Raw genomic sequence first — 17,356 nt, 5'->3', positions numbered from 1 at the left:
GTCATCCTTGCTATAATTTGCCTTGTCTAAAAAGCAACTATTTATATGGCACTTTAGTATATGTTTATTTGCTACTGTTAACATACAATGCACTATTGCCAGAACTGCAATCTGATTAACACAGGCAACTGGATATTCAGACGCATAGATAAAGAGGTATTATTTAGGTGTACGTACGTGTGTTTGCAAAAGAGAAAAAACATAATCCATATCTAAATGGATGTCTATGTAATGTTTAAAAATATTTATCCTTTCAGGATCTGATTTGTAAATTGATAACTGAGAATTTGTAAATTTTCAGGTTATGATACCATAAAAAGAGAAATTACGTAGGAAAAGTCTGGAAGAAATGCTATTAGAGAATTTATAAATGTGAAATTAAAAATTATTTTCTATTCAGCATGTTTTATATGGTCCTGAACTGAGATACTGTAACTTATTCCTGATATGTGGACGTACATTTTTCAGGTGAAAGAAGCAATTTTAAATTTAAGCTTTCAATATTGATATCTTTAAAAATATTTTTACTCTTCCTACGTAGATGTTGTGATTAGACTATTTAGACGACAACTTGAAAATTTACTTTATCTTTTTTTAAATCCACTTGTCTTTTCAAGGCAGGAACAGTGTTGACAATTTCTAGATCTAGACTTGATTTTAAAATGTTTGAATCAGTGGTCTCCCTGCCTCCCTTCCCCAAACGAATAGTATTTCAGGTACTAGTTTTGTTGACAAAATGTAGACTAAGATCACTCATTTCCCCTTGGAGTAATGCAGTCAAGTGATTTCTTTGGCCCGATGACTCCCTTTTCTTTTAACTACAAAGTTGTTCTTTTTCTTTTTTTTTTTTTTGTTAATGGCTACAGAAACAATAACATTACTAAGCAGTTTTTAAATTATATTAATATTATTAGTTTTTTTCTTACGTGTTTTGTGATAGGCACATTATCTTTTGTTGTGAATGGTATCCTGTTCAGGATATCGAGTCACCCTGTCGAGGATTACTAACATATTTGATCAAATTTTTCTACCTGTGTTGCACAAGACAAGTCAATCCAACTATGATAGTCAGCAGGACTAAACTTTTGACAACAAGCTCTCCTGAGGTTGATGACTTCATAATTGCTCTCAGTGAACCCTCAGCATTCTTGCTTTTTCTAAAAACAACATTGGAGAACTCAATTTTGCACAGCACATATGTAATTTTTTTCTACATTTACAGCATTCTTGGTGCCTAAACTTGGAATTTAGCCTATTTTTGCAAACTGCACAGCCTAGTGTGCTTTTCTCCCCTTAATTCCTGAAATAGCAGATTGCCAACAACTAGCTAGTTGATATTAGGTAGCAACTGGAAAAGGAATGTAAAATGTCTGTAATATAGCCAGCAAAATTTTACCTTAGTTAAACACAATTGCAAGCTTGAATTCTGAGCATCCTCTGTAGCTGGTCTTCACAAACTAAAGGTGACATCTGGTAGAAGGTTAGATACTTGGTTGTAAACCATGGAGATGTGAGTGGTGGACACACGTTTCATTGCAACTCTAATTAAATCCTGAGGCTCACAGACCGATTCACATTATGTGACGCTCCGGGGAGGATTATCTGTCTGGATTGTCAGATAATCTGTGAGCTTCCTGGAGTATGGTTCTTATTTTATTTTTCATTCATCCAAGCAAAATGCATAATCATGGTAAACAGAAACAACAGTAGAGCTGATAAAAATTTTATACGTATATTGAGTCCAAACTGCCTAAACCATCTACCTTCTCCGCTTGAACTCTGAGAGGACACAGCAAATAAAATTTTTTAAAACTTTTTTTAGGCTGTGGGCTTGGCAGGACTTAATATTATTCATATAAGACAGCTTAGTCTAGCTGAGATACTTTTTCTTCTTAGTTTTCACTAAATGAAATACACAAGCAGTAGTAAGACAAAAGTGAGAGTTTTTTTTTCTAGAATATATAAATTTCCTTAAGTAAATAATGGATTCTCTGGGGGTTTCTGTTATTTCTGACAGATGATGCTTTTAAGGACTTTTTAATATTCTTTTAGAATCTTTAGCTATATACCTATTTTATAAGATGAATAGTAACATGAGAGACAATTACATTAATGATGATCAATGTTATATTCTATGCAGTATATACTATAGTTCCTATATAACTTTTTGGAAAGGAATGTATTACCTCATCTATCTAAAATGTTTTTAAAAATTTGGAAATTTTTCTCAAGGGAGCCAGCAACTATGTGACAGTGTAATCCAAATAATTAGGCACATTGTTATTCACTGAGCAACCACACACTAACTTGCCTTTTATGGAATTTTCTCATGTGCAATATGATTTTAAGTTACTGTTTAATAAATGTATTTTCTACATATATGTTGAAAGTTTTTGTAGGAATTTTGGAAAGGTCTTTTTAATGGCATTGGAGGTGTCAATGATCTGTTTCCATCTTTTTACTTTTCTATTGTAAAAGTAGTTTAAAAATTCACTTGTCCTATAACAGATTCTGAATTGTAAAATACAACCTAGTGCAAAATTATGAAAATCACAAAACTTTCTGAACAATTCTGAATGATTTAATTGACTAGTGCAGTGTTGTCAGTGTTCTTGCTTCTGGTTTACTGGTGATTGAAAAGGCACTTGCAGCCACAAAAGGTTTATATGTGAAGGGTGTACGTGTCAGACTGCATGCAGTAAACCCAGAAATGTGTTTTTTGTTTCTGTAAATGGGATGGTAAATGTTAAAATAAACTAGTTCGTAACTTAGATTTTCGTTGATTGCTGTAATGACACAGATATCTATCTATCTATCTATCTATCATCTATCTATCTATCATCTATCTATCTATCTATCTATCTATTTTATACCTGTGAGGTCTTACTGCAATACACCAGCTTGAAATGTTTCAAAGCCTTTAGAGTGCATTGACATCTATTTGCACGCTGGAAAAAACCCCAAATCTTTCATGGTAAAATCAGAAATATTAAGTTTGCATCAGTTTTGTTGGAGGTTTTTTGTTGTTTTTTTTTCTGTGTGGTGAAGGGTTGAGGTTTTTGTGTTGTTGTTGTGTTGTTGTGGTTTGGGGTTTTTTTGGTTTTTTTTGGTTGTGGGGGTTTTTTTGTTTTGTTTTGTTTTGTTTTGTTTTTCTGATGAAACTTTGGCTGTTTGCTTTCTCTCTTTCCCTCCTTTGGAATGAGAAATTGTGGCATGCACTCAGGAAATTTCTGTAAGGGAAAGCCTTTTAGCTGTCAGTCAATATAGCTCTGAGGATGTCAAGGTCACCAGAAACAAAAAAGCTCCAAATAATGATTAGATGATGTAATTGTCATGACTTGCCTGACTAACAAAGAAATGTGACTTACATTCGTGGAATGCATATTAGAAAATTTTTCAGCTAATAATGTGTTTTTATTACATTGTCAAGAATACTTGAAAAATTTTTATGCAAATCATTAAAAATATTAAGTTTCCTTTAAGTTGCATTGCAGATTTTGTGGGACATTTTCTAGTTTCTCCAGGCTATATAGTTGCTGTAGGTTTAAGATTCCATGTTTTTAACTTTTGAAAAAATTTTTTTTTCTTTTCTTTTAAAGGTGGCTTTGGAGAACATGGAATGTCAAAAAACATGGTGCCCTTATCAGCTTATAGAGAGGATAAGAAGATTTGGCTCTGGTATTTTCAGTGTTTAAATTAGCAAGTTGCCTGATGTCGTAGCGTATCATGAACGTTAATGATGATAGTATTTTAACACTTTAAAGCCTTCATGTATTGCTATTGACATAAACAAATTATAAAATAAATAGTGCAAGAATAGTAATGAAGAGATTAGCTTTTTGTTGTTTTTTCTTAGAGTTCTACATCAATATCAAATTTGGAAGCTAAAATACATAGTTTTAAATCTTGTATTAAAAACTGCTTAACTTTTTGTATAGCTGTGTTCACAGTTATCAGCTCAACTAATCCATACAGTGTGTTTCATGGCAGGTAGGCTATGCTGCATAGCTACTAATTTTGTTTGTTTCTTTCTTTTTTCTGGATCCAGGTGGGGCATTCTGATGATTCATACTGTGTTTGAATCATTTGTAGTGTGTTATGCTGAACAAGCACATTTTTATACTAATCTGCTCTTGTCGGTATAAATGTAGTTGAATTCAACAGCCCACAGAAGTGGAATCTCCAATAATACTGGTTGAGTTTACTCACTGTATTTAATGCAAGGAGACGTCACTTTAATATCATGAAACGTCAACTTCAAAAAGGAAAATATGTAAAACTTCATTGTAATTGTACCACATTTTGTCTGAATGTATCTTGCAAGGTTAACCAGAGCATGGTAACTGCCTTTGCAGATGTGCTTTGAGATATAATTTTCATTCTTTATAAGAGATTTAAAATTTTAGTATTACATAAATTCTTGTAGTCTTTCACATGCAATTTGGCATAAATTTCTTACCTAGAGTTCTGGAGTGCACTGATAAAAAGAATTTGAAATGGTAAAACATCTATGTAGACATCTGAAGTGGTTCAGTAATGATTGCATATTAAGTGTAACAATAGTTTTTCTGTAAAGTGTCTACCTGTTGTGTAGACTGTTGCATAATTCCCGTTTACACACTTTTTTAATTACAAGGATAAGTTACTTGTTTTACCTGAGTGTGTTGTTTTGTTTTTTCTAAATCCCTGGAATTTTCTGTATCACTCCTGATATAATTTGTTACATGCAGGTTGTTACAAAGACAGGCTTTTCTTCCTGTGTATCAAAGAGCTTTCTCCCTGCATTGTGCTGGAGCTTCTCCCTTTTCTTCCTTTTGCTGCTCTCTCAGCCCTGGGGCTATGCCAAAATTCCTTACTGTGATCCTGCCCTGGAATCCTTCCTGATTCTGAGCTAGTCATTAACACTTTGGTGCACCTGGTATCACAGGGAATTCTCATAGAGGGAAAGCGTACTCTTCAATGAGGAGTAAGATTTCAATTGCACTGAGTAGGATTTGTTGATCACCTTTCAAGGGATCCGTTTTTTATGAACTGCTCAGATCTGCATACTAACCTATAAATTGCTTCAGAAGGAGCACCTGTTCTTGTGTTCAAGTCCTTGTCTAACTATCCTTATCCTTTTCTGTTGTCACTGTAGGTTTCAGCTGATTTAGAAAGATTTGACTGTAATGGAATGAATGGTGGTAATATCCCTGAGAATGGTAGATATTTTTTTCTCTTGTAAAGAAACTCCAGCCATGAGTAATACTTATTCATAGGGTCCAAAAGTTAGTTTATGAAAAATGTATGGACTTTTTTCTGCTCTGGTGCTTTTTCCAGATCGTACAATAAAAATGAAAGAGATAGTGAATGCTTTGATTACTTTGAGTCTGTCCAAAGACTTTCCTTCTTTGCTGGAAAAATACTAGTTTATTAAAAGGTCCAAAATAACACTAAAACCAGAAAAAAAAGAAACCCCAAAAAACCCCACTAAAAACATAGTGTAATTTTCCAAATATTTTTTTAAATGAGAAAATTTAGATGCAATTATGCAATGCTCATTCCAGTTGATAAACATACATGCGAAATTGTTACTTGAGATATGTTTAAAAAATGAGAATTCAGACTTATTTCAAGGCTTTATCAGAAAACTTAGTAATGATAGACTGTCACGTAACAGCAATGTCCTACTTTTAAGAGGCATAAAGAAATAATCTGAGTTTGACCTGCTGGAATATAGTTGTTCTCTTTTTGTGTGTGTGACCTCATTCAGTATTTTAATTATCATTACAGGTTTTGAGCAAAATAATACATCTAAAGGAAGAACTACTGCAAAATTCTCAGGGAAAAATGAGAAAAACCGATTTCCTAGAGCTGCTACATCACGAACAGAACGAATATGGCCAGGGGGTGTCATTCCATATGTTATAGGTGGAAATTTCACTGGTAAGCTTTATGTTTTGGATGGAAAGAGGAATATGATTTTTTTGAATTGCTGTCTTCTTTTTTTTTTTTTTTTAATTTTTAGAAGTGAAGTCATACTATGAAAGTCGAAAGAAAAAATCTTAGTCTAATTGTTTTCAAAGGCAAGCTACATAATAAAAATGTATAACTACCTCTTAGAGAGGGAAGGCTCTTTTTCTTTGCTTAATATTTCCTGTTGCATGTTTGTTTCCAAGAGCCAAAGTAACAGAATGTCAAGAAATCTGTTTTTTGGGGGACTTTTTTTTTTTTTTAATGCAGGATATTTGGCAAAAGTATATATCTAATTCAACTGGTGTGACATATATTCTACTGAACTGATTTCACTCAACAAACTGACTGAAATGTGTTTTGTCATTCCTCAGTTTGGTTTTCAGATGGGTACACACAGACGTTATATATGACAAGAAGAAAGACTGCCAATAGAATTTTTGGCAGAAAACTCTAGAAAAAGTTTAAAACATTTGTTATCCCTGAAAAATATAAATGGATCAATATCAATGAGAATGTAAGAGATAATTTTAAAGAGAATGGAGCAAAAAAACCCAAATATAATGGGAAAAGATATGTAATAACATTTACTGTGCATGATAATACAGGGAACCAAAAGAAACATGCAAATGCTCACACATTGCGTGTATATGGAGAAACCATTCATTCCTTTCAAACTGACACCTACAGTCAAAACTGTGAATTTACATAGCACTATACCAAATGTGACCTTTGCTTTAGGATTACTATCTTCTGAAATAATCATAGTAAGCTAAATGAAAGCATACCAGATTAAACATTTTGCCTTTTTCATAAAGAAAGTTAAATTCTAAAGCTTGGAAAGTGTTTCTTAAAGATAAAGGAAAAGGGCAAGATTGGATGGAATAACCTTTAATTTTTAGAATCAGATATGATTTGAACTTGTCATTTTTACAAACTTTGAGGTTTTGTCACCTTTAAAAAAGATTTGATTTTTTTTTAATTATCCTATGCTGTAACCTGCAAGATGGATGTATTTCTGTTTAGCAAATTCTTGACAAATAATAATGTTCTTTTTGAAGCAATACAGCTATATTCTCAGATACTTTCCCTATGTCAATAAACTTTGTCTTTTGTCAGGCAGTGAAATTACATTGCTATGCTCTCTGAAGTACTGTGTACTAGCTGGCTTTGTGTTCTGTGCTGAGAGCTGGCCTGGCTGCATCTGCGTGTAGGGTATAGCTCCAACCTTTTCTGAGTGTGTTTCCCATTTTTGAAACTAGTATCTACGTGCGCTTAGCATTTTACCAAATTCTTAATTTCCCACTTTTGATATATCATTGTTTTCTGAAAGATTTTGATGCAAAGAAGAAGAGACTTGTCCCTGTTGAGGTCAGCCTTATTTAAATCAAACGCTTTGACTGGTGTGCCTATTTACATGGCTTAGATTAAACTGGTCTCCAGAGTGGAAGGCTGTAGGATTTTTTTTTCTTTCTTTCTTTCTATTAGATAGATAGCTAAAATCCAGGGTTCCTCAGATTTCTTTGTTTTTTCCTTTCTGTTTTTTTTTCCCCTCAAGGTGATTCACTTGATGTTCATCTGGGAAATTGCTTAGCAAATATTATGCTGATGCAGGCACATAAGCAACACTGTATTTCTTCTATCTTCCTCTGGTGTAAAATAGTTGTGGTTTTTATTGCAAGTTTTCTCTTTACTAGAGTGTGTCAGGCAGTATCAGTTCCCTTGCAGGCACATATGGTATGATGAGATGATGTTCTGAGTATGCCTTTAATTGGAATCTGGCAGTACATGGGACTGCTGGGACACACAGGGCTTCATGATTCACTGACTCCTTCCAGACCTGTATTCCTGGTATGGATTGTAAGGAGGAAGATGCAATTAGAAAAGTCTCTTATTTCATCTTGTACAACTGTCCTTCCAGGCACCCAGCGCGCCATGTTCAAACAGGCCATGCGGCACTGGGAAAAGTACACGTGCGTTACATTTATCGAACGAAGCGATGAGGAAAGCTATATTGTTTTTACATACAGACCGTGTGGGTAAGTGTGAGTGTATGGTAACAGATACTCGTGCTTTCAACATTTTGGCATGTTTCTCAGCTTTGCAGTTATAAGGGAATATATTCTTCACAGGAAAATGAATAGATAGTTACTGCATTTGAATGATACCCATGTTCTACCCGACTTTTAAGTTCATTGAAACCAGTATGTGTAGTAACTTTGTGAAGTTACATCTCTTTTGTCTATTTTTAGATAAAATAATCTTGCTATAAATACCCAGATATGAGACTTATGTTTGGCTTTCAGTCATGCTTCTAATATTTATATGCGTTGTTCTAAAGGTATTACAGGTTTGTCATTTGTTTGTTCTTAGCTTTCTCCATGTCATTGGTGAATTATGTATGGACATCTATCCTGTATCCTTTTTCCATCTTAATTGTTGTTAACTATAGTTTTATCTCTTGTATCCTTGCCCAGATTTGTTTAACGACCAAATTCATGACCATTTTGCAAATTCCTTTTTCTAGGTCACTGGTGTGTAAAAGTGAACAGAATAGGTTTTATTATTCATAGGTGCAGCTTTCCATTAATCACCATGTTCCATTTTCAGATATTACTGCTCATGAATGCCTCAGTCAGCTACATTTGTTATTTATTCCACTCAGAATTCTTGATTTCATATAGTGGTCAGTGAACTTCCTGAGTGGACCATGTGTATTTCCCAAGAAGAGTGCACGCTACCTGTGTAAATTCTGTACTTCTGACAGTCACCTCCTATTTGGGTTGTAGGCTTCCCAGTGAACAGTTCTCTGTCTTCCTGACTTCTTGATCATTTAACCCTTTGTATGCCTACTTTTGAATTGTAGTAGGATAGGGAAGTGAAAAGAAATTTTGGGACCTCCTTGCATTGTAGAAATGATTCTGAATGTATTTAATTTATAGCCCGTAAAATTACATGTAGAATTATTTGTTTAAAGTACCCATGACGTTCTTCTTAAGGCATAGGACAACATAATAAAACCCAGTCCTAGGCTATTTTAGAAAGGGATCACCTTTGGCTCTGAAAGTCTCTGAGCTGCAGATCCTTGCAATTGGAGAGCTTATTCTATGGTTACCTGTCATGTTCTTATGCCACTCTAGGTATGCTGTAGACCCCTAGACTGCTGTTAGAAACAGTGCCAAATGAAACAGACTTTTGTTCTGAGCCAACATGGCTATTATTTTAGTTAACACAACCCATAAGATAGAATTCACCCATAAGATAGGACTGAGGGATGCTGACACACAGCTGCAAGAGAAATGGGAAACAGAGAAAAGTCATGATGGTTCCCTTGTGCTCACAGAGGCAGAAAGCAGTGTAAATTTAAACAGAAGAGTGTGAAAGATATAAGTGGTTTCAGTCACTTTAGAAAGAGAAGTATGAAGATATCTGATCTCCCAAATGTAAATTCTACAACTTCAAAATATCCAAAGCCAAATGACAGAAAATCTCTCCAGCCAAAGAATTGTTCCTTAGGCTGGTTGATGCTTTATGAGATCAAATCACTTTAGGGGGAAGGCTGGATTATAACCAGTTTTAACCAGAAGGTTGGAATATAATCAGTATCTACTTTCAAAGTCAACATTATCCTTTACCAGTAAGGTTGTTTTATTGGTGGGTACTTTGCAAAATACAAATAATTTACAAAGTCAGTAACAAGTTTAAAGTAAAAACAAAGAAGACTGTGGCTATTAACAGTGCATCAGTGATGAAACAAAACCAGGCCAAACAGAAGGGGCAATTGAATGTGGGTTTTTTGTGGTTTTGGTTTGTTGGTTTTTGTTTTTTTTTTTTTGTGCCCATAAGTCATTTCAGGAAGAGCCAGATAAATAAGAGCCTATATTTTCTGGGTGAACAGGAACCACTGTGCACTACCCACCAGCATACAGGGCTGATGCAGGATTTTCCACGGAAAGAGCCCAGACTAAAGCGACACCAAACCAACTGCAAACACTTTATGCGCTACATGGCCAGTAACGTAAAATTAATCTCAGTTCTTTCCCATAGCACCCTGCTGTGTTGTTTCGTTAGCACATTGTGTCACTATTGTTTGTAGTACCCTGGCAGGTAACATTCACAGATGACGGAGATTTTATTGTACTTAGGACTGTTGAAATAAAAACCTACATGATAAACCCTGCCCCAAAGAGTGCACAGTCAAACCATAACACATTTAATGAAACAAAGTGGACAGTCATATATGCGGAAATTCAGGTGGCTGTATCTCAGATGTCTCAGATGACAGCACTAGCACACTAGCAAGGGAAGTGTTACTGAGCCATTGTAAACATTAAGGATAGTTTGGAGTGTAATGTATTACATCTTGAAACAGTTAATGGGAAGATCATCCCAGAAGGGCAGTGATGGAAAAAGCATATTTGAAACATAGCAGCTGGTTATCAGAGATACGTGACCTTCCTAAAGTTGAGTGGTTACATATCATCAGTGAACAAAAGATAAGTTTTGATTTTTGAGTCCCATAGGACTGCTAGGAATCTCTTAGCTATTCCTAAGACAGAAATAGCTATACCTAAGTAATTGCTGATATGTGCTTGTCTAACTGGTTTTCTAAAAACCTGCAAAAATGAGTATTTCACAGTCTGCTAGAAATTGTATTGTTTCAGCATCTGTAATATAAGAAATGTAGGAAGTTGAGGGTGGTATTTTTGGTCATAACTAAAACAGATATTTCTTACTGCAGTTAAAGTACATTAACTTATTTTTTCTGCTCACTATGGCCATAGAAAAGAAATTATTCTTATTTCTTTTCAAAGGAATCTGTTACGTAATTTGAGACTTTTGTTATGTCCACCCTCACTTCTATTTTCTTTTGGGCCTAGAAAACACCTAATTCATTTAATCTTTCCTGATAAATAGTGTTTTCTATGCTTTTGATCACACTGTTTTGTTCTTTGAGATTCTTTTCAACTAATTCACATCTTTCTTGAAATATAGGACCCCAAAACTAGGGCATGTTGGTCCAGATGAGTCATTACTTCTGCTGAACCAGTGCGAGAGATATTCGTGCATCTTGTAACCTCTCCTTCCACTTAGGTACCTAAGCACGATGGCCCCCTATTTCTCAACAGCTGCCACGTTCAATGCATGGTCAGCTGGAATGTGACTCCAAAAAAGGACCAGAGCTCTTTTTGCAGCACTGACACCCCATCATTAGTTCCAGTGTGTACCATGATTTGCACATCTTAGGATATCAAATAATTCCATATTTACCTTTCCAGATCTCTTCTTAAAGTTACTGTGAGTTCCAGGTTTGTCTTCATGATATTTAGCAGTCTCTTCTCAGACTGCAAATTTAAAAGGCATCTTCTTTATCTTAACTTATTATAATATTTGAGCTACCTTTATACCTCCCTTGGTATCAGACTTCTCTGATTTGCTTGTGGACAGCTCGTTTGGAAAAATGTTAAAAGCTTTATAGCTGGGTCTCTCCTTCCCATCAGAATAATTTAATCTGCTGAAGTCTTAAACTGGAATTATTTATCATCATGGGTTTATTTAACTTGAGTTTGATAACAGCTAATTGTTGAAGTATAGTTTTGTAGTACAGATGAATCACTTAGTACTTTGAAATTTTGTAATTACTGATAGTCATTTGTATCCACAACCTCCAGATGTGAGAATAAGAATATAGTATTAAGATATTATGTTTTTGATACTTCTAGCAAGCAAGCAGTGTCTACTGCCTTTAATATCTATTACAGCAAATATTTATGCATCTAGTTGAATAGGGCAAATGAAACTCTTAATTGGTAACAGATTTAAAATAACCTTTGTTCACTACTGCTTCTCTATCCTTATGTTTTTTCCTATCAAATTGAAAGTGCCTGAAGACACAATCAGTATACTTCTCTGTATGCAAACCTAAAAAAGGGTCAGCAAAGTTGGATGACCTCAAGTCACCTGCTCTTAATAAATATTACTGAGTACAAGATGAAGTTTCTTTTATATATCAGTTTGTGGCAATTTTTTTTCTCCACTAGAAGACTTAAGCACTTTTAATGACAAAATTTAGATGACATTGCAATCAAAATTGTATCCTCTTGTATGAGTATTTGACAAATACATCTGAGATAGAGATTTGATTTTTCTGTTTCATATGCTTCTCCAAACATTGTAGACTGAACAGCTTCTGAATGTTTTAACCTCTTCTGAACTTGTTATATTATATAGGCATATAGTATATAATAAATTGAATAGGCATAGCAGGCAAATTGGTGAAACAGGTTAATTCATTGCCTGAGGTGCACTTTTGCAGCATTCTTTAGCTAAAGAACGTGTTATAAAAGGTGCTCAGTAATTTTTATGAAATGAGAAGAAATCAGAGTTGTGCTAAATAATCTGTGCACTGGGGAAGGCTGACTCATGCTCTCAGGTGTTGATTAACCCTGGCAGCTGACACTCCTACCCATAGCTTCCCTGCTGGCTGTGACATGGCCTGCAGCCTGTGTGTGAGCAAGGGACAGGTGACTGGTTGCTATAGTCTAAAACACAGTGCATTAACTCTCTGAGGGATGATTTATGTTAATACACTGGGATGGGCAGCTGTTAGCTGAGGGTGGACTCTGTTGGCTGTTTGTTATTGAGCAGGTAAAGAAGCAGTAGCCACTTCTGCCATCACTACAGGTACTCTTAGGGCAGTGAATCAGAATATTTAGTAACCATGATTGTATCTTGATCTCTGACAAAAAGCAAATTCATCAAGCCAGGTCATAGCCAATATCTACTTTGTACAGATCAAGTTATGTTTGTGATTGAAAGAGGTCTTTTCACCAAGAAAAAAACTCTGCTTCCAGAGTGAGATTTTATTTGGGAATTTTGTGAACCTCTTTCTCTTCCTTTGTGTAACATAGGTGATGATATGCAGTCCTGCTATGCTTATGAAATTCTGCAGTTTTTCATCCACAATTTCATACAGTCAGTGCCATGATAAGATGATGTTGTGGTCTGTGATGATTTTTATATTATCATATTCTCAAGAATGCAGCTTTTTTAAAAAAGTGCAGCACTGACCTTACCTGATTCTTTCTTCCTTCATATTAATTTAGGAGAATGAGTATGTTGTTCCAGTAGTTTCACTGTCTCTCTGTCATTTATTTCTCATTGCTCACCATCATTGATCAGCTAGACTGATTAAATGGAATTAGAGATTCATAAATAGTTACTGTCTCCAACTGCTGTCTGGTACAATAAAGATTAAAAACATGAGCTTTAAAAGCTGCCAGTTGATTCAATTTAAGTGGTGTGACAAGTGCTCAGACAGCACAGAGGTGTCTTTATCTTTTGCCAAACACACCTGGGGTCAGACCCATAATATTGCAAATTACTTCATAGATTTTTTTTTTCTTAGTTTCCCTTACTCTTTTTCTCAATGCAATTATTGAAGTGATCAGAATCTTGTAGCTTAATTGGATGAATCTGTGTGCTTGACATGACACTCAACCTAACAAATCCTAATGAACCTCTATAAGTGTGCACTGCTGCTGTTATTTTAAGACTTGTATTAATTCTAATTTTCCTTGACATGTAAAGAAACACTCAATAAATTTCTTTATATTTTCTGTGAAGTACTTGAAATCTATCAAGCAACCTGTATAGGGGAATTACCATAATCCTCTGGCTGCTTAGTTTTTTGGAGGAAACCAGCATTAAAAAAATAATTTCCAGTGTATTGGGGCTTAGATGTGCAATGTTAGACAACCTAGAGGAATACTATGTAAAAGATTAGGGTTAATCTTTTTCTTCTGAAAAGAAACATCTTTCAAACGTGTCAGATGAGATATTCTCAGTCACTAAACACATTTGATAATGCACAACTTTTCTTGTTTTTCACTGCTGTAATAGTAAAATGTCAAATTATTTTGTCAAACACCCAAAAATCTATCTGATTTATGAAATACCACTAACAGCTTTCAGAAGTGATCTGAAACAACTCCACTTTCAAGAAACAATCATCTTCTTGGTATTTTTAATTGTATTTGATACTTTGGTTAATTAGGCATTTATTTACCATATTTTCTTATTTATGAATTGTCTCAATAGCTGAGTGTTTTGTACCGGCCATTTTGTTATTCTGCTTTTAGTACACAGCTGTTGCCAGACCTTTTCCAAGAAACAGTGCAGAACCTTAAAAATTTGGACCCTCTTTTGTTCTAAAAGAAGTAAAAAGGACAGGAAGAAATAGACTGTAGTTAAATTCTTGCTTTATTCTTTTGCCCTGGTTATGAATAGTGCCAATAAAAGCAAAGCAGGAGACATCATAGAGGGTACTATTTAGAATTTGTTTTTCTATTTATCCCCAAAGTATCCTGTGCAATAATTATATTGAATATATATGGAAATTTTTAAGCCACCAAATATGTTTTTACTAGCTGAAGTATGTAGTGTACATGAATTCAATGACATAAGCATGTTAAAACTATTGAAAATGTATTAAATATTCTACAACTTACAGTCTCAATAACCTTGATTTTTTTAAGCGATAAATAATGATTAATGTTCTTTAGTTCTGCATTGCAATTTTTCTCTAAAGAGTTTCCACACAGTGGTAAATATGAAGACTCTGCAGAAGTGTTTAGACTATTTTAAACAAAAGGATTCATTCTACCTTTTCATAATTATATTGGTTATCCTACCTTTATTCTTATCAATCTCTTGCACTGCGATCATTTGTTATATTCAGGTCGTAAAGATTTTTAATTACAAATTAAATTCCAGGATTTAAACAAATGAGTTTAAATCTGTTCAGTCTCCAAGGTATATTATAGGTGAATGGAAAACTAAATAGGTTAAAATTGGTTGTGTAATAGAGCTTGGAGGGTTGTGGTAAAACTGTGACTGAAGGTGCAGTATCACAGGGGCTTATCCTGCAACCTGTCCTTTTTAACATCATTACCAATGATCCATGAAGAGGTGAGAGTTCATGCTCTCATCAGCTTGGAAGATGACACCAAGTGGGGAAGGGGGGGCAGATGACAGCCTCAGTAGTAGAGCTGCCACCCAAAAGGCCCCAGGCAGGCTGGAGGAACTGACTAACAGGGACCGTATGAAGTTCAACAAGGGCAAATGCAAAGCCCTGCACGTGGGAAGGAAGCTCAAGATAGGTCAGGCACTGCTGGCTTGGGGGAAGCTCTGTGGAGAAGGCCGTGGGGCAGTGAGCTGGGCAGAAACCAGCCATGGGCCCTGGCAATAAAGGCAATCGAAAGCATCCAGGACTGTGTGAACAGAAGCACAGCTGGTGACTCAAGGGAAGGGATCGTCCATCTTTACTCACTGCTTGCTAAATTACAGACTGACCCTACATCCAGTTATGGCCCCCCAGTACAAGAAAGATATTAATAACCTGGAAGAACTTAAGCACAGGGCTGCCAAGATGCCCAGGAGCTGGAGCACTTGCCCTATGAAGAAAGGCTGAAGTTCCAGTGTTTGCTTAGTTGGAGAAGATGTGGCTTCAGAGGGACCCAGCAGTAGCCCCCAGTTCCTACAGGGAGGGCAAAAAGAAGAGGGAGCCAAGCTCTTCATGATGGTCCTTGATTGGAGAACACAAGGCAACCGACATAAGTTGGAGAAAGAGAAAATCAGAATGGGTATAAGTAGAAAATATTTTACAGCATAGACAGCCAAGTATCAGAGCAGGTTGTTCAGAGGGGTTGTGCTGTCTCCATCGTTATAGGTTTTCAAGACCCAATTAGATAAAGACTTGAGGAGCCCTGGTCTGACTTCATATCTGATCCTACTTTGAGCAAAAAGATGGAGTGGAGACCTTAAGAGGTCCCTTCCAACTCTAATCATGCAAGAATCAGTGTATTTTATCCATATTTAGTAGTCTGTAATGTGACTTTTTACAGATTGCATACATTTTATGGATTTCTATTTTTTAAACAACCCTTAGGCATTGCAGTGCATTTTATCTCTGCACATGTTAAGGTAGGTATAGCATAATTACCATACTGATGTATATGACCTTGACATAAGTAGGAAGTCCTAATCCATTGAATTCACCTAATATGTGATGGGTACACACTTTCACAGAATGCCAGTACTTTATCTGATTGATTCTTGAGTTTTCTGCCATGGCTTCTTGTAGCTGCAAGGCAAATGCCACCATCTTAGTCCTTACTTCAAAATGTTGAATATTGTGTGAATATTGTTGAATATTGTGTGTCACTGCAATATAAAAGAACATTAAGCTATTAGAGGGGTGTCCAAAGGAGGGCCACAGGAAGGTTAAGGGCCTTGAGGGAAGCCATATGAGAAGCAGCTGAGGTCACTTGATCTGTTCAGCCTGGAGAAGAGGAGACTGAGGGGAGACCTCATTGCAGTCTACAACTTCCATTGATCTCTGCGGTAACCCAAGGAACGGCCTGAGTTGCATCAGGGGAGTTCAGTTGGATATTAGAAAGAGGTTCTTCACCCAGAGGGTGGTTGGGCACTGGAACAGGATCCCCAGGGAAGTGATCCAAGCCTGACAGAATTCAAGAAGCGTTTGGATGATTCACATCAGGTACATGGTGTGATTCTTGGGGATGGTCCTGTGCGAGTTAAATGTTGGACTCAATGATCCTTGTGGATCCCTTCTGACTCAGGACATTCTGCGATTCTGTGAAAGAAAGATAAGGAACTTGTTTTCTACAAGATATGAAGTCTCAGACCTATAGCAGCAAATTGGGAAATTCTATACTGGGGATAGAAGGTCTTCAATGGCTTTTTGAATGAATGAATGAGGAGTTACTGTAAGTTTACTACCTTTAGCTCAAAGTACAGTGCTTCAGGATTCTCTCTCTAGTTTGATGGAACAGTAAATAACACTGTGTAGGAGGTTTTAAAAAAACCCCAACAAAACAAAAAAAATTAACCCAAAAGCTTCTTAAGAATGCAAACACCTTTTCTCTCAGGGTGAAGTATGAGTGAATGAGAGGGATATGAACTATTGTAATATCCTTATTGTACAAGAGAAGCATATTCAAATAGTTGAGTGACTAGTGAAAGATAAAATCCTGTGTAAAAATGATAGTAAAAATATTCATAGTACTTTGTTTATGTTTACATATTCACCCATAACTGTAATATATATTCTGCAGGTATGCAGTCTGAAAAATATATTAAAGCAAAACCACATCAAGGTGCAAGGGGAAACCCACTGTGCAGTCATGAGATGAAATGGTTTAGCTGCTCTAAATTTTTATTTAACTGTTTTTATCATCTATGCTGTATTTTTAGGGCACATCTTAAGGTAGTTTTTCCCATTGCTATTATTCTATCCAGTGTTTATAATAATATTGTATAATATTGTAATTAGTACTTTTGTGTTAATACTGTTTGTATTCAGTGAGGGAAATACAACAGA

At 35.6% G+C, this 17,356-nt stretch overlaps 1 protein-coding gene across 1 annotated transcript in view; it reads left to right on the top strand.

Annotated features, from left to right (window-relative positions):
• Nucleotides 1–17,356, top strand: part of TLL1 (tolloid like 1) — a 131,953-nt gene that overhangs the window by 57,046 nt on the left and 57,551 nt on the right. Inside the window, 4 exon segments of the mRNA XM_032686652.1 lie at nt 3,600–3,633; nt 3,635–3,678; nt 5,773–5,925; nt 7,874–7,991. Of these exon segments, the coding sequence (XP_032542543.1) occupies nt 3,600–3,633; nt 3,635–3,678; nt 5,773–5,925; nt 7,874–7,991 (349 nt within the window).

This window comes from Chiroxiphia lanceolata, chromosome 4 (assembly GCF_009829145.1).
Source record: "Chiroxiphia lanceolata isolate bChiLan1 chromosome 4, bChiLan1.pri, whole genome shotgun sequence".
NCBI classification, from domain to species: domain Eukaryota; kingdom Metazoa; phylum Chordata; class Aves; order Passeriformes; family Pipridae; genus Chiroxiphia; species Chiroxiphia lanceolata.
This window is presented reverse-complemented; position numbering and strand designations above follow the sequence as displayed.